The sequence below is a fragment of the Gossypium raimondii genome, chromosome 8, assembly GCF_025698545.1.
Source record: "Gossypium raimondii isolate GPD5lz chromosome 8, ASM2569854v1, whole genome shotgun sequence".
Lineage (NCBI taxonomy): Eukaryota > Viridiplantae > Streptophyta > Magnoliopsida > Malvales > Malvaceae > Gossypium > Gossypium raimondii.
The window spans coordinates 5386593-5410096 of record NC_068572.1 but is presented as its reverse complement, the minus strand read 5'-3'; the positions used below and the strand labels follow the sequence as shown (position 1 = coordinate 5410096).

At 33.1% G+C, this 23504-nt stretch overlaps 1 protein-coding gene across 1 annotated transcript; it reads left to right on the top strand.

Annotated features, from left to right (window-relative positions):
* Positions 1-19079: 19079 nt before the first annotated feature.
* On the top strand, positions 19080-22944 carry LOC105790481 (calcium-transporting ATPase 12, plasma membrane-type). Its single transcript, XM_012618104.2, has one exon. It carries the CDS (start codon positions 19296-19298, stop codon positions 22437-22439), a length of 3144 nt encoding a protein of 1047 aa, XP_012473558.1. The 5' UTR covers positions 19080-19295; the 3' UTR covers positions 22440-22944.
* Positions 22945-23504: the final 560 nt, after the last annotated feature.

Genomic DNA, 23504 nt, shown 5'->3' with positions numbered 1-23504 from the left:
TCTTTTCAATTCAAAGTATATATGTACATATGTGTATATATATATATATATGGATTTCACATAGGTACTAAAGTATAAATGGTATGGCAAATTTGAATACACATGCATAAAACTTAGGTGACTATGCTTGATGATAGAATTAAATGTATTTTGGTCTTATTTTTTGATTGAATAGATTGTTGATGTGTCATGAAAGGTAAATTAAGTATTGGTGTAATGGCCCAAATTCAAAGTTATCGGAATAGTGGTTTCGTAACCACAAATCTGATTTAAAGAGAAATTTATTTTAATATTTTTGCATGAATATTGATATGATAGGAAAATCGTATGAAACTAACGATAGAAAAATTTTACCGATTTAGTGGTTAGTTAGAAAAAGAAATTATTGAAGAAATTGGGTAAAAATAAGGTATCGAGACTTTGATCTCGTAAAACCGAGTCAAAAATAATTTTATAAATAATTATGAAATATTAGTAATATGGTATAAAAATTTCGTTAGAAAATTTTAATGTTTGGATAGTCAATTACGTAAAAAGGACTAAATTGAAAAGGTGTAAAAGTTACTAGAAGGATTAAATAGCTCAATTGTTAAATGAGGAGGGACATAAATTGAAAATAACCCCAAAAGAAGATATTTTGGGCGGCATACGCTGAGAAAAATCAGGAGAATTGAAGAATTGAGGGTAAAATTGGAATATTGCAAAAATTGCTTTAAAAGTTAGGACTAAAGTGGAATATCTAGAATTCTCTTCATATTTTCTGCATTCTCATCAGCCAAAAACGTCCTAAGGGTTTCTTCAAGCTGGTTTTTCATAATTTTTGCACCAAGTGAGTTAATCCTTGCCTTTTTCTTGTAATTTTTGTGTTTCTAAGACTTTTACAACTAGGTCCTATTACTAAATTCATTAGTTTTTGATTTTATGAATGAATTTGAAAGTTTCTATGAATATGTGCTGGAATTTTATGATGAAATAGGATGAAATTGAAGCTTTAATTTGTTTATGAGATGATTTTATTAGGTAATTTCAATAGAAATTGATTTATAGGACCTAATTGTGAAAAAGTTTGGAATTAAAGACTAGTATTGAAATTCTGATTTCAAAAGCTTATAAAGTAGTTTAAAGTGATGGGATAAAGTTTTAATTGAGAAAAATCAGCTCAATTGAGAGGTTAATTGAGCAGGGATGAAATTATCATTTATTGAAAGTTTAGGGAAAAATGGTAATTAACATCATACACTAAAACAGTTTTGGACAGCAGCAGTAGTCCAACTTTGAAAATTAACCAAAAATTGTATAGAGCGAATTAGAGGATGAATAAAATATGAAATTAAAACTTGTTAAGTCTAGTTTCTCATAGAAGAAATGGTTTAATCAATGGAATTGTAAATCATGAGATATAATAGATTTTGTGAGACAATGTCAGAATGAATTCGGGTTCCCCTGTTCTGACTTTGGAAAATTATTAAAATTATACAAAAATTATTATAGTTATAATTTATATGCTTAGAATCCTTAATGATTCTATTTTCATATTAAATAAATGGAAACATCATCCGAATTCTGTACAATGAGATAATTAATTTTTAGTGAAGAGGGGTCGGAACTGTCAAACAATGAAACAGGGGAAACTTTAAAGAATAAACTGTACTTATTGGCTAGGCCTAAAATTCTTAAAATTTTATGGTAAGAAGGTATGCGAGTCTAGTTTCAGGGAAAATTAACGGATCTTAATTTGGAGTTCCGTAGCTCAAGATATAAATAATTTAGTGAATGTGACTCAGTGAGACAGCTTTGAATGCACTATAAATAATAATGGAATTATAGAGAATCTTACACATGAACATGAAATGTATTAGATTAATGATCAAATTTATTTATTTAGATCCGGAAAATTCAAATACGAAGCAAGATCGAGGGAAAGAAAAAGTTTGGGATTAGTAGATTTTTGGTTACGAACAAGTGTCGAGGTAAGTTCATGTAACTTGAGTTATATTCTTAAATGCTTGAAATATATTTTTCTTGATGTGAATATGATTTGGATGTTTATCGTATGATAAATGATGAAGTATTGATATTCTTGATGAATAGAGGAAATAAATCTCGGTTGAATGAAAGGAAAATTCGATGGATCTCTGAAAAGGAATTGACGGTAAAAAGGATCTAGCCCGGACGGGTGATCCTATTCGATATAGCCCTCCAAGAATATGTGGAAAATGGATTTAGCCGGACGGTAATCCGAATTAGGGTCTGAATTTAGCTTTGGATGGTAATTCAGATCCAAGCTCATTAGAGTAATTGTCGTTGCGGGATTTAGCACGGACGGTAATCCCGACAATACTCTATGAGTTTATATTACGAGGATTTAGCTTGACCGTAATCCCATTGTAAGGATGAGGTTCACGGGAGTGTGCTCTCTGAAATGGAAATGTGCGCACATGAATATGAATTGACGGACCCGGATTTGTACACTAAAGTGTACCTCTGAAAATCCATCGAAATTCCAAGTAGTTCAACGGGATAAATATAAAAAAAATAACAAGGAAATGGAAATCATGGAATTGATGAGCTCATCAATCATGATATATATATTATTGATACATGGAAATTATTGAACTAACTTGAATGTTGAGTTTGTTCATGATAGGGGAATAATGTGTTGAATGGATGTATGAATGTTTATTGCATTGTATTAAAAATATTAGGTAAGTATAATTCCTGTTACATGAGCTTACTAAGCACAAAGTGCTTACCCTGTTTCTTTTTCCCCTGTTTTGTAGTGTTAAGAGCTTAGAGGTCGGATTTGGTCGGAGAAGCATCACACTATCAACCTCAAGATCTCAGTACATAAAGAAACTTTATTTTGGAAATCAATGGCATGTATAAGCTAGTAAAGTAGATGTTAATGTGGAATGAATGTATGGTTAGCCATTGGTATGGCTAACAAATTTTGGTTTTGGCATGTGATGAGATTATCTTATAAATACAATAAATCTATCTTGAAAATATGTTGAAATGGATTGGTTGTGTTGGCTTGGTCTCGGTTTAAAATTTGCAGGGAGGATTAGATATTTATAAAATGGGTTATATTGAGTTTAAAAAAAAATCAGTAAAATCTGGTAATACCTCGTATCCTATTCCGGCAACGGATACGGATAAGGGGTGTTACAATTGAACTAAGGTTGAATGAAAATTTTTAAGTATAAGAGATATTCTTGCAAATGGTCATTTGTGGATAACATATATGTAAATGGTCTAAATGAGTTATGATATGGTTTGTAAAGAAATGAAAGGGTACTTTGCTAATGGTAAACGTGGAGTAGCATGTATGTTACATGTGGTTGAACGAAATGTGTTAGGTAAATAGTTTATAAGTAATATGACATAGACATTTTAATGATTAATGTACTAATGAACTTGAGAAGTTGCTTGAATGGTATTGGTATTGGATGTTGATGACTTGAACATGTATGATAATTGTAACATCCCAAAAAATTTTCTCGAGTCTTGAGCAGTGATAAATATATAATAAATTAGTCGAAATTTTGAGAAAAGTCGAAATTAGAAATTTAAAAGTTATGAGACATAAAAGATAGACATAAGATATTTGGAAAAGTATAAATATTAATATAAATTTATTTGGAAAAACGATTAAACTAATGGAAAGTATTGGGACAAGGTGAGAAAATTGGGTGTTGAAGGATTAAATTAAATTGATGAAAAGAAGGAGAGACTAGAGGTGAAAATATACTAAAGGAAATAGGACACATGGGTGTTATTATAGAAAAGTGGAAGGGTAAAATGGTAAAAGAATTAAAAGATAATTATGAAAAGTAATGGCTTCATTGTAATTAAGTGGAAAGGGTAAGATGGTAAATAACATAAAAATATATTTTTGTATAGATAAATTGATGGAAGAAACTAGAGAAATGGAGAAAAGAAAGGAAAAAAAGGCTATAAAAGGCCATCAGCCATAGTGTTTCACGTTAGCCACCATTTTTACACCATTTCAACTTTTATTTTTCTTTCAATTTAGTCTTTTTCATCAAATACAAATCAATTAAGCTAGTTTCTTCCAAATTTCTTCAAGATTAGTGAGTAAAATTAGAAGAGAAGTGTAGTAACTACCCAACTGTTAAAAGAAATGCATCCATAATTGTCTTAGAGGAGAGAGAAAATAGCAATTAGTGTTGAATACAAGTGATTAAGGTAAGAAAGTTAAACTTCTCTTGAAATACATGCTGGTTTTATTTGAAAAACATGAAATATGATCTGTGAACATGATTATGATGTGTAAATATTGTGTATTTTGATATGAAAAAATGAAGAAAAAGTGAAGGGAAGTGAGAAACAAGTAGGGAGTTAAAGCAAAGGAGGAGCTAAAGGAGGAAGAAGAGGAAGAAAGCTTGATTCCATATTTTGAGTTGTAAGTACAACTAGAATCTTACTTGTTTTGATTATGAAGTTAATTGTTAAAATGAATATAATTTTAATATGATATTTAATTACAAATTTATATGTTGAATAAGTGAAGAATAAGGCTTGATAATGATTAAATATAATAGATAATGAATTGATTGTATTTATTAAGTAATGAAGAATAAGTGAAGAATAAGGCTTGATAATGATTAAATATAATAGATAATAAATTGACTGTATTTATTAAGTAATATGTGATAAAGAAATTGAAAGAGATGTGAGAAAAGATTTAGAGTGCATGAAAAAATACTAAATTATAGAGGATGTAAAAGTTGATGGAACTATATATTTATGTAAGTAAATGTGAAGAGAAATATGTGAAATAATGTACAGATGTTTGATAAAAAAATGAAAGACAATGATTAGTGTGTTAAAAGTGTAAAATAACATGAGAAAGAAAGAATTGATAAAGATTAGTGATGAATTATGGAAATTATATTAATTGGTGAAACATGTTACATGTATTATTGTTACATGAAATGTCATGATGAGGTATAAATTGTAAAATAAGTAAAAGTGATAGGTGAAATGTATAATAAGAATTATTAGTGGAATTATGGAAGATTATTAAATATTGAGACAAGTTACATGTGTTAATCAAAAAGGAAGATATAATTATACGAAGTATTGTTATAAGGATTAAATGGTAAAAAGTGTAAAAGTGACGTGTGTTTATTATGACTTGCCCAAGTAAAAAAGATAAGAACTATTGGAATATTAGTGGCATGCCATTAAGGAATTTTAGCGCGCTCTCTGATTATTAGCATGTCAGTGCTCATCGATTAGCACATTTGTGCTCTGTTCATCCGTTTCGACGATGTTTTGTTCTGTTCTGTATATCCTGTGTGTTCTATTAAGTCTACTGGGCCTCTGAAAAAGGTACAAAACTATTTTAGTGATTATTGAATCATATAGATTATATGTGTTGAAAAGTTATGAAATTGAGAAAAAAAGAGAGAAGAAAATATATGGTTGAAATAAGTAAAGTAAATTATCCAAACTTTTAGCTAAATGGAATACATGAGAATTTTAAAATAAATCATGTGATTCTAGTATTATATAGATGATAATTAAATCAATATGTTTAGTTGGTGTTTAATGAGTAAATAATAATAAAAGTGGACCTAATTGTAAGAATAAGTGAATCGATTGGTAAATTATGTATGATGAATACAAACAGGTCATTTAAATGATTCTGTGTAGTAATAATTAGAGGTGATCATGTGTCGGGCTACCCGGCCCGTCCCGACGGCCCGCCCAAAAAATGGGAGGGTTTGGATAAAAATATAGGCCCGAAATATGGGTTTGGGCAAAAAAATTAGGCCGGTTTAGAAAATGGGTCGGGACAAAAAAGTTTTACCCGAGCCCGACCCGGCCCGGCCCGGCCCAAATTATATATTAAATATATATTTTTTATTTTTAATCAAATATATATTTTTTATATATTATATATATTATATATATTTAATATGGGCCGGGATGGGCCGGGCTCAGGCTTAGCAATTTTCTCTCGGGTCGGGCTTGGACAAATTTTTAGGCCCATATTTCGGGCCTAAAAATTTGTCTGGGCCCGGCCCGAACCCAGCCCAGCCCATGATCACCTCTAGTAATAATAAATAAGTTATAATTTACAATATAGATTATGATCTAAATATTAGTTGTACTTACTAAGATAGCAATAGCTTAATGCGTGTTTGTACGCGTAGGTTAAAAGTAGAGGAAAAATGGATTTTTGAAGATTGAAGGCACCTCATCTCATCACATCAGTAAATGGCATGTACCTAGGTGTGTGTATTAAGGTTGAATGTGATGAGACTTAAATGTGAAACTCGATGTTTGCTTAATTCATATGAAATAGTTTAAAATGTTAATTAAGTGATATAAGAAAATTAGATTTTGGAATGCTTAATTACGATTAATATTTGAATTAAATTGGCTTAAAATTTGAGATGTGAATAAGGGTTAGACTAGGTAAACTTTAGTAATTAATTTGGCAAATTATCCATTGAATTTCAAATTTAAACATGGGTACTATAAAAATAGAATGTCAATAATGACAATATATCGCAAAGAAAAGAGAAATAAAAATAAAGAACACACTGATTTTTATGTGGAAACCCTAAAAAACCACGGGCCGAGGAGAAGAAAATTCACTATGTTGAATTCAAATGATTACAAGAGAAATAGACTATGTATATTTATAGGCTTGTAAAACCATATTCTAATAGGAATGTAGTAAAATTGAAACACCTTATTCTAATCAATATCAAATAGATGGAGTTTAATAAGGTTTAAAAAACTTTATTCTAAAATAAAATAAAAGAATTGTAGTTCTATATGGATTTTACTTTTATTTTATTTTACCACTGTATTTTATTTAAATAAGGATTCGGGTTACTTAATTCTTATAATCTCCACCTTGACACGAATTCTCAATGAACAAGTTCTTCATCGCGAACTCTCAACGAACAAGTTCTCCACCTCTTCCATAAAACCCCTTAAGGGTTTAACTTCAACAATAAACACCAACCAAGTCTAAGCAATGCTCAAAGTTGGTTATAGAAAGTGACTTAGTCATCATATCTGCAGGATTTTCATTAATACTAATTTTGCTCACAACAATATCACCACGAGCAATAATATCATGAACAAAATGAAACATTTGATCTTTTGTAAGGAAGATGGCACTCTGACTATCACAAAATATTGTACTGCTTTGAAGGTCTTCATTGAGTTCACTAAAGGGTCCCTTCAACCAAATAGCTTCTTTACAAGCCTCAATAATCACCATATACTCAGCTTTAGTGGTCGAAAAAATGACTGTAGTTTGCAAAGTGGCTTTCCAACTGATTGCACAACATCCGATTATAAAGACATAACCTGTGAGAGATCTTCTTCTAATAAGGTCTCCAGAAAAATCAGCATCAACATACCCAATGACTCCATATCTAGTTTTTCCAAACTGTAAGCAAACATCAGTAGTACCTTGTAAGTATCTTAAAATCCACTGAACTGATTTCCAATGTTCTTTACCGGGATTCGCCATGTATTTGCTGATTGTACTTACTGCATATGATAAATCTGGACGTGAACAAACTATAGCATACATGAAAGATCCCACTACACTAGAGTATGAAACATGTAACATGTACTCAATCTCATCATCTGATTGTGGAAACAAAGCCTATGAAAGTCTGAAATGGGCTGCTAAAAGAGTACTAACAGGCTTAGCACTCTGCATATTGAACTTGCAAAGAACTTTCTCAATGTACCCCTTTTGACTTAGGTACAATTTACTTGATTTTCTATATTTGAGAATCTCCATACCAAGTATCTTCTTTACTGTTCCCAAATTTTTCATCTCAAATTCTTCACTTAGTTGGGCTTTGACCTTTCTTATCTCTCTTTTATCTTTTGCTGTTATCAACATGTCATCAACATAAATGAGTAGATACACAAAGAACCATCATTTTTTTTCTTAAAGTAAACACAACTGTCAAAACTACTTCTTTTGAAATCATGAGAAGTCATAAAGGAATCAAACCTCTTGTACCACTATCTTGGTGACTGTTTCAAACCGTAAAGGGACTTTTTCAACAAGCAAACACAATTCTCTTTTTCAGAGACTGTAAAACCCTCTGGTTGTTGCATGTAAATATTCTTCTCAAGTTCTCCATGCAAAAATACAATTTTTACATCTAACTGCTCAAGCTCTAAATCATGCATGGCCACAATACCAAGCAAAGCTCGAATTGAACTATGCTTCACAACTAGAGAGAACATATTTGTAAAGTCCACTCCTAGAATTTGACTGTAACCCTTTACAATAAGCCTTGCTTTATATTTGGGTTCTTTAACTCCTGGAGTCCCTTCTTTCTTTTTAAACACCCATTTACAACGAACAGTCTTTTTACCTTTAGGAAGTTTTACAAGATCCCATGTTCTATTTTTATGGAGTGATTCCATCTCTTCTTGCATAGAAAACATCCACTTTTATGAGTCTTCACAACTAACCGCCTCAGAATAATTATATGGCTCTTGGTTTGCATCTATATCTTCAACCACATTTAAAGCACAATCAACTAGATCAGCCTCGGCATACTTCTTTGGAGGTTTAATTTCTCTTCTAGTTTTGTTTTTGGCGATAGAGTATTGTGGTGAAAAAACAACTCTATTCTGAATTTTTGTACTGGTTTGATGAGTCGACTCTGTTGTAGATTCTAGATTAATCTGATGCTCCACCTACTTTTGATTTTCTTTATTGGAAGAGACTTTAAGAGATAAGTTAGGTAGCATAGTAGTTTTATAAAAAACAACATCTCTGCTAATCACAAATTTTCTATTTTCAAGACACCATAACTTATACCCTTTTACATCAGCTTTATAACCAAGAAAAACACATTTAATATATCTCGGTTCCAGCTTTCCATTATCAACATGAGCATAGCAGGACACCCAAAGATCTTTAAATCAGAATAGTCAGTAGGATAACTAGACCATACCTCTTGTGGAGTCTTTTTCTCAATGGCAACGGATGGAGATCGGTTGATAAAAAAACATGCAGTAGAGGCTACTTCAGCGCAAAACGACTTCAATAAGTTAGCATTCAACAACATACATCGAACCTTCTCCATGATCATTCTGTTCATTCATTCTAAAACACTATTTTTCTATGGAGTATGACGAACTGTTAAGTGTCTCATGATCTCTTCTGACTTGCACAGTTTATTAAACTCATCAGAACAGAACTCTAAGCCATTGTTTGTACGGAGGTATTTTATTTGTTTTCTTGTTTGTTTTCCAATCATAGTTTTCCAAGACTTAAATGCAGAAAACACATCGCTTTTTTGCTTCAGGAAGAACGCCCAAACTTTTCTGGAAAAATCATCAACAAAAGTTAGCAAATAATTAGCTCCACCTCTCAAATGCACTCTGAATGGCCCCCACAGATTAGAATGAATATGCTCCAACGTTCCTTTCATGTTATGGATTCCTCTAGTGAATCAAGCTCTCTTTTGCTTTTTAAAAATGCAGTGCTCACAGAAATTCAGTTTGCAAATTCCTTACCCATCAAGAAGTCTTCTTTTGTTCAATTCTGCCATGTCATTCTCACTCATATGCCCTAGGTGCATATGCCAAAGTTTAGTAATATCATCATCTGAAAAGGAAGAGAAAGTGATAGTTGCATCACCAGTAACAATAGAACCCTGCAAAACATATAACTTGGCAGTCTTTTTCTGCCATTTCATCACAACGAGGGAACCTTTGGAAATATTCAAAGCCCCACTTTCAGCTGCGTACCTTTTTGAATCAAGAGTACTCAATGAAATTAAATTTCTCTTCAATTCTGGAACATGTCGTATGTCATTAAGTGTTCTGACAACTCTATCAAACATCTTAACTTTAATTATTCCAACATTTGTGATTTTACACGAAGTATTATTTCCCATCAAAACAAGACCTTCAGAAATATTTCGTAAATTGTAAACCAATCCTGATTGGGACTCATGTGGAAGGTGCAACTCGAATCAAGGATCCACTCCTCACTCACTTTAGAATTGTTGACAGAAGCGACTAGAAGTTCACTATCGCTGTAGTCTTCTACAACATTAGCTTCACCAAAATTTTCTGGTTGTTTTTCCTTTTGATTCGCAACCTCCCTTTTGATATTGTTCTGTAGCTTATAGCACTCAGATTTAATGTACTCTTTTTTCTTGTAAAAGTTACAAGTTTTACCTCTATTTGAAGACTTCGATCTACCCTTAGATTTACCGCGAGAATTCTGTTCCTGTGTCTTTCCACTATCATCATTATCATTCCGATCTTATCTCCCACGAACAATGAGACCCTCTCCCTAAGAGTCGATTTTAACCATAAGATGTTTCATCTTATCATACGAGGTCAAAGAATCATAAACTTCATCAACTGTGAGAGCCTCCCGGCTATATAAAATCGTGTCTCTAAAGGTTGAACAAGACGGGGGCAACGAACAAAGTAGAATCAACCCTAGATCTTCCTTATCATACTGAACCTCTATGGCCTCCAATATTAAATAGATGGAGTTTAATAAGGTTTAAAAAACCTTATTCTAAAGTAAAATAAAAGAATTGTAGTTCTATATGGATTTTACTTTTATTTTATTTTACCACAATATTTTATTTAAATAAATATTCGGGTCACTTAATTCTAACAGTTACTGAAATTCACACAGTCACACTCCCTATTTTTCATAATGGCCTTTCTTTCACTTTAGCATATTGTTCTAAATGTAAAAATGGTTGAAAATTTTTATTTCGTCTTATCTCAAATACCAATAATCAATATACTAGAACAACGAAACTAATATGTACAAATTATAATGATATTTTTATTAAGATATTATTATTAGAGTTTCTAAAAATCAATGTAGCACTTCTATACTTGATCTAGTAATCAGGTTGGGTATAGGGGTGTTACAATAATGTTTAAAAAAAATTACAGGTTGATTCCTAGTAGAAACGATAAACCCCATCGTCTCAACGAGGCCTACATAATAAGTGACATCGCAACGTTGAGTGGTCTGATGTCTTGACATGACAAACTATTTGGCGATGTCACGACGTAAACCCTTTATTTTGGAACTTCTACAATTTGGCCATTCTATGACCTCGGGTTACTATTAGAGCTTTCATTAGCTTGTGTAAGACTCAAAAATGATTGTATATTGTATTAAATGTATGTTTTGGTTGTATTTAAGCATTAAATAGTATAAATTGACTGTGTTTAATTGTAGTTGCTTCAGCAACGAATGTGACACCTTATAACTCAGACTCGACAATTGGGTCGGGTATAAGATGTTACACAAGGGATTATAACTAGTGAATTGGGGGAGCGTGAATGTTCCCCGTCCCCCAAGTTTACCCTTAAGCTAAGATGCGTTCTATGTTGACCTCTACTGGTTCTTTGCTTGGGAGTAAGAGGATTTAATTTTTGCGGACATGATTAGGTTGAAAACCTTGGTCTATATTCCGTATTGGATTCTTCCATTTCTTTGTTTCTGTAATTTTTCCTGCTTTATCATATAAAATGCTAAAGTTTTGAGGCATGTTTTCCATGAGAGATTATTTCAAATGCTATTGAGCTACTCTTGTCATGAAGGCATCTACAACCCATTGATTTGTCAAGTCCCTAGTATTGAGGGTTGCCATATGAAAATACTCATGGGTGTATTCATGATATTTATGTGTGTTTGAAATTTTCTGAATTGGTGATGCAATTATTCAAAGTTATGGATTGAGCTCTCAAAAAGAGAGGGTAGTTGGAAAAGCTCTACATTTACAAGTATCAGAGGCTCCCAGAATGTTCATATAATCATTGTAATGCATTAAATGAGATATTAGATCCTTATTCCCCTCGTAAATTTCCTCGGGGGAATTTAAAAGTGGTAAAGATATCAACCCTTTTGTAATCACAAGTGTTAGAGGATTATTCAAACAATAAACCCATTCCATATCTTCAACATCATGTTTTTAAAGATTGAATATCACATCTTAAAGCCTCCATTTCATCATGCTACACTTGTTGTTACTGGGAGTGAACTTGCCCCGGTTGATATTTTGGGTGGGGATTGCGCCCCTGAACCTGGGCGTTAAGGGATGAAGCAATTTTAACCTATTGAGGTGGAGGATGAGGATCTTGATTGACTTTCCCTAAGTTCCCTTATTGCCTCATTATTCTGGTGAAGTCGATCTTGATAATACCGACATTTTTGTTCATGCCTCAAATTTTGCTAGAGCATTTGATCCCTTAGAGCCCTAATTTGCTTTGTATTTTAGAAATTGTTGTCAAAATGAGAGGGGATTTTGGGCGACTTTTTCTTCGAATGTAGGAATTGGGAGAATATTTAGTGGACGGGGAAATTCAATGGTGGTGGTAGTATATCCAAGATGTTGGTGAAACCATCTATCATAGTCATCGACATATGGTTTGTAAAGGTGTGATGTTTGTGGGTTATTAGTCTAACCAACATGTTGAGTAGAAGGATGGGTGGAGGCTGTTGGCTTCTCGAGGATATTGTCATTAGGAAAAGCCATGGCAATTCACATTCACTACACCAAATTATTGATGGGAGAATTGAGATGGCGAAAAAGATGACTGTTCACATGGTGGAGACATGGCGAGAGTTGTGAGAGATGGAGTTGCAAGTCTAGGGTGTACTCTTTCCCTGGAAAGAAATATTAGGAGAGACATAAAGGGTTTTTCGAAAGCTAAAGACAAATATTTATAAGCGAGGGTGACCATCTTTCAGCCTTGGGTCTTGGCACATGTATGACACAGGTCTCATTATAAAAAAACTCATTTATTAATATACCAAACAATTTTCTAATATAAATTCAGTACTAAAAATTTAAAAATTATTTTTTTAATAACACTTAAATCTATAATCTATTTAAGTAAAACATCATTTGAGGTAACTAATTGCGTTTTAACCACGCCTTAAGCAGGTTATGTGTGCTTTACATAATTACAAGTTTGTAACACGAAATTTATTGTATCATAAACTATGTCGACACAATTATGATCTAGAATACGATTACATGAAATTCCACCTATACTTATTATTATAATGTATTTGACTGAGTTGATATCACCCATAAATCAGATTCTTGACTCGATTATGAATTTATCAAAAAATCATTTATTTTATAAAATAACAAATATTATTTTGAGGGTATTTATATCTTTTATAACTTGATAAATATAAAAAACATACATGGAATGATGTTTGAACCCAAGACACTTTTACTATTTCAAAAAAATTATATTTAGTTTTTATATGAGTTTTTAATAAATTTATTCATAAATTTGCTGGAAAGCATATCTGGTAAAGCATATCATTAATTCATATGTTGAAATTTATTAACTTTAATTTGTATTATTTTATAGCACTGCGTGCGTAAGAGGAAAGTATCTCAATCCCAACCATTTATAATCGGTGGATACGTGAGAGGGTGTCGTAACTCGAATTGAATGTGGAAATTTCGACGAAATTGCAGGCGATAGCGATTGATTAATTAATTAATTAATTAACATTTATATCAATAAATGATTTTATTGTACCCACATTTAAAATTTGGAGTTTTTATTTGTGAGTAAAAAGCATTAAATTCTTTATTTAAATGATACGGTTATTGTTTATAGATGAAACGTTGTAGGTAGGTCTTTATGTATGTCAATATGTATATACCCTATTCTAGGGTTAACACGTGTTTTTTAGATGAAAGTTTGTCTGCATGATGGTGCGGACCTATATCGTGCAATCTCATATAAGGATGCAAACAGCTCACTTGCGAACTCGAAGAGCAACTCTTGTAGACTACGGGTCAGGACCCAATTGAATATCCGAATAGCGAGTATGTTGCATTTTAATATTAGAAGTTTAGTTTTTAAAATTATAGTTGAATTGAGAAATCCAAATTTTAAAAGATAAGAATAAAAGGATTATATTTCAGTAATTAGAAAGAAAGAGACTAAATTTCAAAAGTGTAAAGAGTATAGAGAGTGGAGTCATAATTAGACCTAAAATTTGGAAGTGCTATGAGGACCCAGAAAGTGCAGCGAAACTTCTCTTTAGTTAGTATTTTCAATTGCATGGGCGTCTCGTTTGAGTCAAACTTTACCGCCACGTTAATCGCAACCAAAATGAAAAGCTGCATTGGTTTTTTTTTTAATATATTTTTAATAATTGATTTAATTTAACTGGATAAATTGGTTAGATCGAAAATTGATGATTTGATTATTTCGTTTATTGATTTAATTTTGAAAACATGGTATCGAAGGTGTAAATATTATAATTTTGTTGAGTAAAATTATTCATATTTCATTAAAAAAAATTGAATCCGACTTGATGATTGTTGAGATGTAGAAGTGAAATCGGGTATCCTATCCCTTAGTTCAAACAGCTCGCAAACTTAATTGATGATTGTTGAGATGCAAGTTTAGATTGGAAGTTTGAAAACAATTCATCTCATAAAGTCGAGTGGTCTTGGAAGAATAGTGAAAAACGGATTAAAACTTGTAGCTTCTTCAAGAAAATGAGTACTCCATAGTGTTCATGAGGTCCCGAAAACGAGAACTCCCGTAGGAGAAGAATATGGAAAAAATCGGAGAGATTTATTTGGTATACTATGGATAAAGTGGCCTATAATAAGGTATAGACGATGTGATAGATAGAAGTTAGAAATATTTATGTACAATAAAAATTTTGATTAGAACTTAAACATAAATAGTCAAATTTAAAACTTGAAGAATTTTATTTTATTTTAAATCAAACTCAAAATTTATAGATGAAACTTATTCCAACATGATCCGAGTTTTGAACCTTGTAGAAAGAAAAGATAAGAGCAATGAGATTTTGGTATGCTTGACCATTTATGTTTTGATATATTCATGTATTTATTCATATTATTTTATTTTGTTTATATTTATATCGTAATACGAGAATAAAATGTAAGTTCAAATTTAATTTAAAAAAGTTTTCGCTCTTTGTGGCACTTTGATGGATAATTTCGTTTTATTGAAATTAAAAGTTTACTACTTTATTAATAAATTATGAACTCAAGTAGTAGGTTTATTGGCTGAAATGAGTTTATTCATAGCTAAAACTAGAGTTCAATCTATAGGTTCACTTGTGTGGTAGTGTAATGTGCATGAGTTTAAATTTGTATGGTATAAAAAATAAATTATAATTATTTTGATTAATTTTTATTTAAATTATATTGTTGTTAATTCACTAATCTAAATAATATAAGTTTAAACATGTATATTTGAATAATATTCTTCAATTTTAGAGTTTTGGAGGAATTACTATAATGGCATAGATTTATAAAAAAATTGATATATATAAAACAAAATACCCTCAAAATTACATTTACTGCTTTATAAAAACTTAGTTTAGCAATTTCACAACTGAATTAAGACTCAATTGAGGATGACATCAATTTTTTCAAAATTTTATATAATGATATAAATTATTAAATGTATCAAATATTTTATATAATGAGTCACACGGCCGTGTCGGATGGGACACACGACCGTATGGGCAAGTTGTGTAACAGCCTGATGTCGTGTGGAGTTAGAGTCACACGGCTGTGCGAAGAAACCGTGTAACTCACTGATGCCATGTGGGTCAAAAGTGTAAATATTCAAAAGATGTCATACGGTCGTATCGTCTGGCCGTGTAACAAATTGTGGTTGTGTGCACCCAAAATCACCCTAAATGTGCAGACCACACGACCTTGCCATATGCTTGTGTATGGCACACGATCGTGTATCAGGCCGTGTTTACTTGTAGATACCTTACAAAACAAGCTTTTTAACCCTAGTCACTTATACCATAAGCAACACTTTATACCAAGTTTCAACTAGGTCAAAAGCATCAATATTATACCAAAAACATCATTTATGTCAGCCAACCTAAGTGCTTAACTAATATGTCACAATTGGCACCTCAATCCAACAGTTCAATTTCAAACATAATACCATATTCAAAACAATCCAATGGGCCCTTCAGGACACCTCAAAAAAATTAACATGACATACTTCATTTAACCATTTATAACACCTTATAATAATGATCCCAATCAACCATTCAAACATGCACAAAACCTTACCAAATCCATTCAAACCTAGCATTATTTTATCACCACATAAGCATTATAACATACATACCTATACCATCAACAAATATTACCAAATACCAAGATCATTATCAAACTTATAGTTATATACATATTCGCATAACATTAAAAATGCTAAATTCATCCAAAACATAACATATACAACCACAAAACTCTTCTAGGTAACCAAAAATTATCACCAACTCTTGAGTCTTGGATTGTCGTTGGATGCTAAAGTTGACGATCGAATCAAAAAATACTTAACCTACGCATAGAAAAAAAAATCGTACGTTGAGTATAGCTCAGTAATATTTCTATAATCTGAACATTAAAATATAAGTGATTCAAATGCATGAATTAATGATTAATGATGTTATGCAATTTGTCATATTAACTTTTACCATTTCTTGATTACATTAACCAAATCTAATGGAAATGACTAGTACAAGATATAACACTTCCCTTGCATATTCCATTTGCAATCTCAACTTTAGATAATACATTTCATCACCATTTTCCATATCTCATAAATACAAAGAACATATTCATCATCATGTATACTCAATTTCATAAATCATTATTCTGGTTCTCATTTTGATTTTCCATAGTAACTATAAGAGTAGGAATGTTAAGATTCTGAGCAGATTTCTCAGATCAAAGATCTGATCTGAAAATGTTGAACTGCCATTATGCGTAAGTCTACTTGCTCTTCAATCTAGGAACCCAATTCAAATTGAGTTGTAGAATAGTATTAAATGCACGTGTCTTTGAAGTAAAAGAATGAAAGAACTTAGCATTTCTTTCTCCATGAACAATCCAACCAGAACAGGATTTTTCAAACCAATAAAGTTATTCTTGCTTGAGGGGGCCGGTCTTGTAAGTCCTGAGCCATTTGTAGATTGTGTTCAAGTTGAAGGCAACTCTATTTCAAGTTACCAAAGGTAGATTTATTCCCTTCCATAAATCTATCTTTGGTGATTTTTAGTTTACAGCTTAGGGCAGGGCCATAGAGTTTAGTCATATCAAGATGACATATATTTTTAGCGTGGGTATATAAAACCATAGGTCAATGATCCAATACCACAATGGCAAGATTAATCATATGCAATTTATCAAAAGTCGTTATAGTCTTTCCCGTACCACATCCATCCTACTGCCATTATTGCATTCTTGAAATTTCTCCGCCCCTAGTAGTTCTGAAGAATTGAAGGATAATTACAGTTACCACCTGCCCTACTCAGTTGCCATAGTTGAGTTTTATAAATAGTAAATATATTAAAAAAATTGTAAAATAGCCGTACTTATCCAAATTATAAAAATCTTATCTAAAATTCAAATCTAATAAAATTTTGTAGGCAACTTGTGGGAGCATTACGTATAAAGCAATTAAACCTCGGAAGCTACACAAAAGTTGCATAGTTGAACGTCGTAATTAAAGGCATTTGAACTTTGAAGAGTCAACTCAGCGTGAGAGCCGAGTTTCCCATCTAACTTAGGGTAAAATTATTAAAATAGTCAATTTTGTTACCTCATATTACACTTTAGTCACTTATGTTTGAAATATTACGTTTTAATCACTTATGTTATTGCCTTGTAACATTTCAGTCACTGAACCGTTAATTTTCGTTAACGGTGTAAAGGTAAACTGATGTGGCATGTTAAATAATCATTTCAAATAAAAAATTTAGGTTAATTTATACAATCGGTCCCCATATTGTTTCGTTTTGAGCAATTTAATTTTTTCTTTTATGTTCTTTTAACTTTTCTTTTTATTTTTCCATTCTCTTCTGTTTCTCTCTCACTCTGTTTTCCTCCCTCCTCCATTTCTTTTAACCCAGTTTTTCTATGTTTTCCATTTGTTAGAACTAATTCCTATACTTTTATTTTTTTGAACAATTTAATTTTTTCGAGTGATGCGAGTTTGTGGACTAGTTTTTAACAAATGAAAAACATAAAAAAACTACGTTAAAAAAATGAAGAAGGGAGGAAAACAAAGAGAATGGAAAAAAAAAAGAAAAAAAAAGTTAAAAGAACATAAAAGAAAAAAATTAAATTGCTCAAAATGAAAAAATATAGGGACCAATTGTATAATTTAACCTAAAATTTTCATTTGAAATGATGATTTAACATGCCATGTCAGCTTTCCGTTACACGTTAACGACAATTAACAGTTTAGTGACTAAAATGTTAGAACATGATAACGTAAGTGACTAAAATGTAACATTTCAAACATAAGTGACTAAAATGTAACGTGAGACAAACAAAAGTGACTATTTTAATAGTTTACCCATTAACTTATTATCTAACCTAGTATTTATATTTAAATTAAGTCGACTTTTAAATTATAATAAATATTATTAGGATAATATTTTTATGTTTTCATACTTATATATTATTTTTAAATAATTAAAATTACAAATCCAATAATTCAATAGCATCCACCTATATTTATGATTAAACAATTAAAATTACAAAATCTAGTAGTAGATGATACATTATTAAAATAGTATTTTCTTCTGACATAAATTATTGAAAAAACTTAATTCATGTCGGCACTTTTTTAATAGCAAAAAATATTTAAAATTGAAATTCTAACTTCATTTAGATCGCCTTTCGTTTTCTAAAACTTATGCTCGAGCTTATATATATAACTTGCACATAAAAAATAACCCATGGCCATGGACAGGCAAAATGGTAAAATTGCATTAATTAATAGGATAATAAAATTATATTTTGATCTTCAAAATTTATAATTTAATTCTCATTCTTAAAATTCTTTTGAGTTTTATCCTAGCCCATGAAAACAAGGCTTGAGAAAAAAATATCAGTATAGTATGACAACAAAGCTCGTAGAAATAAAAACTCAATCGTCTGTGTATCAAATAATAATTTCTTATCATTTAAGTTATAAAATTTCTATGATTTTTTTATTTTACATATATAAATATATATACATATATATATGTATGTATGTATGTATGGTAAACATACGTCTGCTGATTGTCCAATAACTTCCGTAGTGTTAGCTGAGGCTCAGCCAACTTTAATGGCGGTTTGTTGACCAGGTGTTTCTTTTCGGATACCCCTTTAGTTGAAGGAGGTTTCATTCTTTGATCTAAAAGAGAAACTCTCTTCTAAATTTGTAAACCCTCCAAAACCATGTCAAGCAGTGATGAGTGCAAACTCTATGATTGCAGCACTTCACTCCTCAATGTCACCGCCCCCAGCGGCTTCACCGTAGCCCAACGGCGTTGGCGCATTGCCTACATCAGGATATATTCGTCTCGTGTTATGCTTTCCCTTGCCGACAAGATCATATCCCAAAGGGATACCCAACTCCCTTCTATGACCTCTCAGCAGTTTGATCATTATGTCGCCGAGTTTGATCATTATGTCGCCCTTGATATTGACCATAAAATCAACCAAAAACGACTTGTGAAGACTGTGAAAGAGAAAGACTTGGTTTCTCTTAACCATCTCAGAGGGGTTGATGGCGTTGTTGATGCTCTTTGTACGAATTCTGAACATGGAATCCGAGACGATGAGCAAGAGGTTATAAAAAGGCAAGAGATGTTCGGTTTTAATAAGTATCATAAGCCACCTCCGAAAGGGTTATTATACTTCGTCTTGGAAGCTTTCAAGGATACAACAATTCTTATTCTCCTTGTATGTGCTGCTTTATCTCTAGGTTTTGGCATCAAAGAACATGGTGCCGAAGAAGGTTGGTACGAAGGAGGAAGTATCTTCGTTGCTGTCTTTCTCGTCATCGTTGTCTCTGCACTTAGTAACTTCAGGCAGGAGACTCAATTTGATAAGTTATCAAAAATTAGTAACAATATCAAAGTTGAAGTTGTTAGAAGTGGTCGTCGGCAACAAATATCTATATTCGATCTCGTTGCTGGAGACGTTGTCTTCTTGAAGATCGGAGATCAAATTCCGGCAGATGGACTGTTCTTGGATGGACATTCACTGCAAGTGGATGAATCAAGCATGACGGGCGAGAGCGACCATGTGGAGGTTGATGCTTGCAGGAACCCTTTCCTTTCTTCTGGTTCTAAGGTAGTCGATGGATACGCTCGAATGCTTGTAGCATCAGTCGGAATGGATACTGCATGGGGTGAAATGATGAGTTCAATAACCAGTGATAAAAACGAGAGAACGCCGCTACAAGCTCGACTTGACAAACTGACCTCTTCCATCGGAAAGGTAGGTCTTGTGGTTGCCTTTCTAGTTCTTGCAGTCTTGTTAATTCGTTATTTCACTGGAAATACGAAAGATGACAATGGCCAGACAGAGTATCATGGGAGTGAGACCGATGTAGACGATATCTTGAATGCAGTTGTTCGTATTGTTGCTGCTGCAGTAACGATCGTGGTCGTGGCTATCCCAGAAGGTCTACCATTGGCTGTCACTCTTACACTTGCTTACTCGATGAAAAGAATGATGGCTGATCAAGCAATGGTTCGAAAACTTTCAGCTTGTGAAACAATGGGCTCGGCTACAATCATTTGTACGGACAAAACTGGCACCTTGACATTGAATCAGATGAAAGTTACCCAGTTTTGGCTCGGCCAAGAGTCCGTTGAAGAAGATCTTGCCAAAAAAATTGCCCCAAGTGTTCTTGAATTATTCTACCAAGGAGTTGGATTGAACACAACTGGTAGTGTCTGCATACCTCTCTCAGGATCCCTTCCCGAATTTTCAGGCAGTCCAACCGAGAAGGCAATTCTGTCTTGGGCTGTCCTAGGCTTGGGTATGAATATTGAAAAGCTGAAGCAACAATACAGCATTCTCCACGTTGAAACCTTCAACTCGGAGAAAAAGCGTAGCGGGGTATCAGTTCAGAGAAAGGCTGATGAAATGGTACACATACATTGGAAAGGAGCTGCAGAGATGATTGTAGCCATGTGTTCACAATATTATGAAAGCAATGGGATCATACGGTCGATGAACGAAGACGGAAGGGACAGAATCGAAACCATAATCCAAAGCATGGCAGCCAGTAGTCTACGATGCATTGCTTTTGCTCATAAGCAAGTTTTGAAAGGAGAGACAGAAGATGGTGATGATCAAAGCAGAAAGACGAATCGTGGAATAAAAGAAGATGGTTTAACCTTGCTTGGGATAGTTGGTTTAAAGGATCCATGTCGGCCAGGGGTCAAGAAAGCCGTGCAGGCTTGCCAATCTGCAGGGGTGAGCATCAAAATGATTACTGGAGACAACATTTTCACAGCTAAAGCTATAGCTACAGAATGTGGAATTCTAGGACCAGATTACCAGCAAGGAAGTGGAGAAGTAGTTGAAGGGATCGAGTTTCGAAATTACGCACCTGATGAGAGAATGGAGAAGGTAGAAAAGATCCGGGTGATGGCAAGGTCCTCACCATTTGACAAGCTTTTGATGGTACAGTGCTTGAAACAGAAAGGTCATGTGGTCGCGGTCACAGGGGATGGCACCAATGATGCTCCTGCACTAAAAGAAGCCGATATCGGACTTTCAATGGGCATTCAAGGCACTGAGGTAGCCAAGGAGAGCTCGGACATTGTCATCTTAGATGACAATTTTAGCTCAGTTGCCACAGTTTTAAGGTGGGGAAGATGTGTTTACAATAACATACAAAAATTCATTCAATTTCAACTTACCGTAAATGTCGCAGCTCTCGTGATCAACTTCATTGCAGCAGTTTCGGCCGGTGAGGTTCCGTTGACTACGGTTCAACTGCTATGGGTGAACCTCATCATGGATACATTAGGTGCTCTAGCACTTGCAACGGATAGGCCAACTAATGAACTCATGGAGAAGCCACCGGTTGGTCGAACCGAACCCCTAATTACCAATATCATGTGGAGGAATCTCTTAGCTCAAGCCTTATACCAGATAGCTATTCTCTTGATCTTACAATTCAGGGGCGAATCAATAGTCAACGTGCCTGAGACGGTAAAGGACACACTGATATTCAATACTTTCGTTCTATGCCAAGTTTTTAACGAGTTCAACGCAAGGAAGTTGGAGAAGCAAAATGTTTTCGAAGGCATTCTTAAGAACCGATTATTTCTCGGGATTATTGGAGTAACCATCGTTCTTCAGGTGGTTATGGTGGAATTCTTGAAGAAGTTTGCAGATACAGAGCAGTTGAAACTATGGCAATGGGGAGTTTGTATATTACTTGCAGCATTTTCATGGCCAATTGCTTGGTTTGTGAAGCTTATACCTGTTTCCAACACACCCTTCTTCAGTTACCTCAAGAGATTGAGAATCATATACACCATTGTTAAGCGACCTATCAACCACCAGAAACCTTAGGCCCGACTGGCCAGAACAGGATGTTGAATAAGATAAGGCTGCAAAAGAATGAGCAAGTTGAACTGTTTAGAATCAGGCTAATGATGTATGCACGTAGCAAACAAGGCCAAGAGAGTCCGATCTGATCTGACCCGATACTGATTCTACATTTAATATACTTTTGATCCTTGCTTTTTCTTGAACTCTTTTACAACAAGAGTTCATATATGGCACAAGCATTCCACAACTAGCTAAGCAACTTCGGAACACGAAAATTCTACTTTACTCGGATGGCCTGTTTTAACACTTCGCCAGCAGTTGTTATATGAATGATAAGGCCTATATGTATATGTATATATATATATGTATGTCTATATGTATATAATTTGTACTTGTAAAAGGAAAGTTCCATATATGTATCTAACTAAGAGGGTCTTCAAGAATTCCACTACTTGTCAAGCTTGTAATATTAACATCCTACAGAATAACTAGAACAGCTTAAGGGCTGCAACAATCTTATGTAGAAGTCTACAGTCTCCATTGATGCTTTAAGAACCAAATGCCAATGTTTTCAACAAAGGATGGTCAGTTAGCTATGTCCAAGGATGATCATATCCTATACCCATGTCGAACACGAGTGCCAAAACGGGTACTTCAAAAAAAAAATAAAAAATCAAAGCAACATAGAGAGTTTGATCTAAAAAATCTAATATAAACAAAACGACTGACCTGAATTCAGATTTCATCACATGAAGGACTATATTATTCGAATTCTTTATTTTTCTTAAAGCACTTATGTTAGATACATTCATATTTAAAGACAAGAATATGATCCTCTAAATAGAGACATTAAAATTCATTTTGAACATACCACCCAAGCCAGGATAACATAGATATGAGCTATAATGCTTTAAATATATGAAAAACTGCAAATTAATTTATTCTACGCAAATCGAATACATACCATAGCTGACACTCTAACGAAGTAACCTTAGAAACCGGCATTTGACAGTAATGGTGAGGGAACATTCAACATGTCAGAATGCAGCAGTAAGTGAATTTGGTCATGGGATCTTTGCCTAAAGA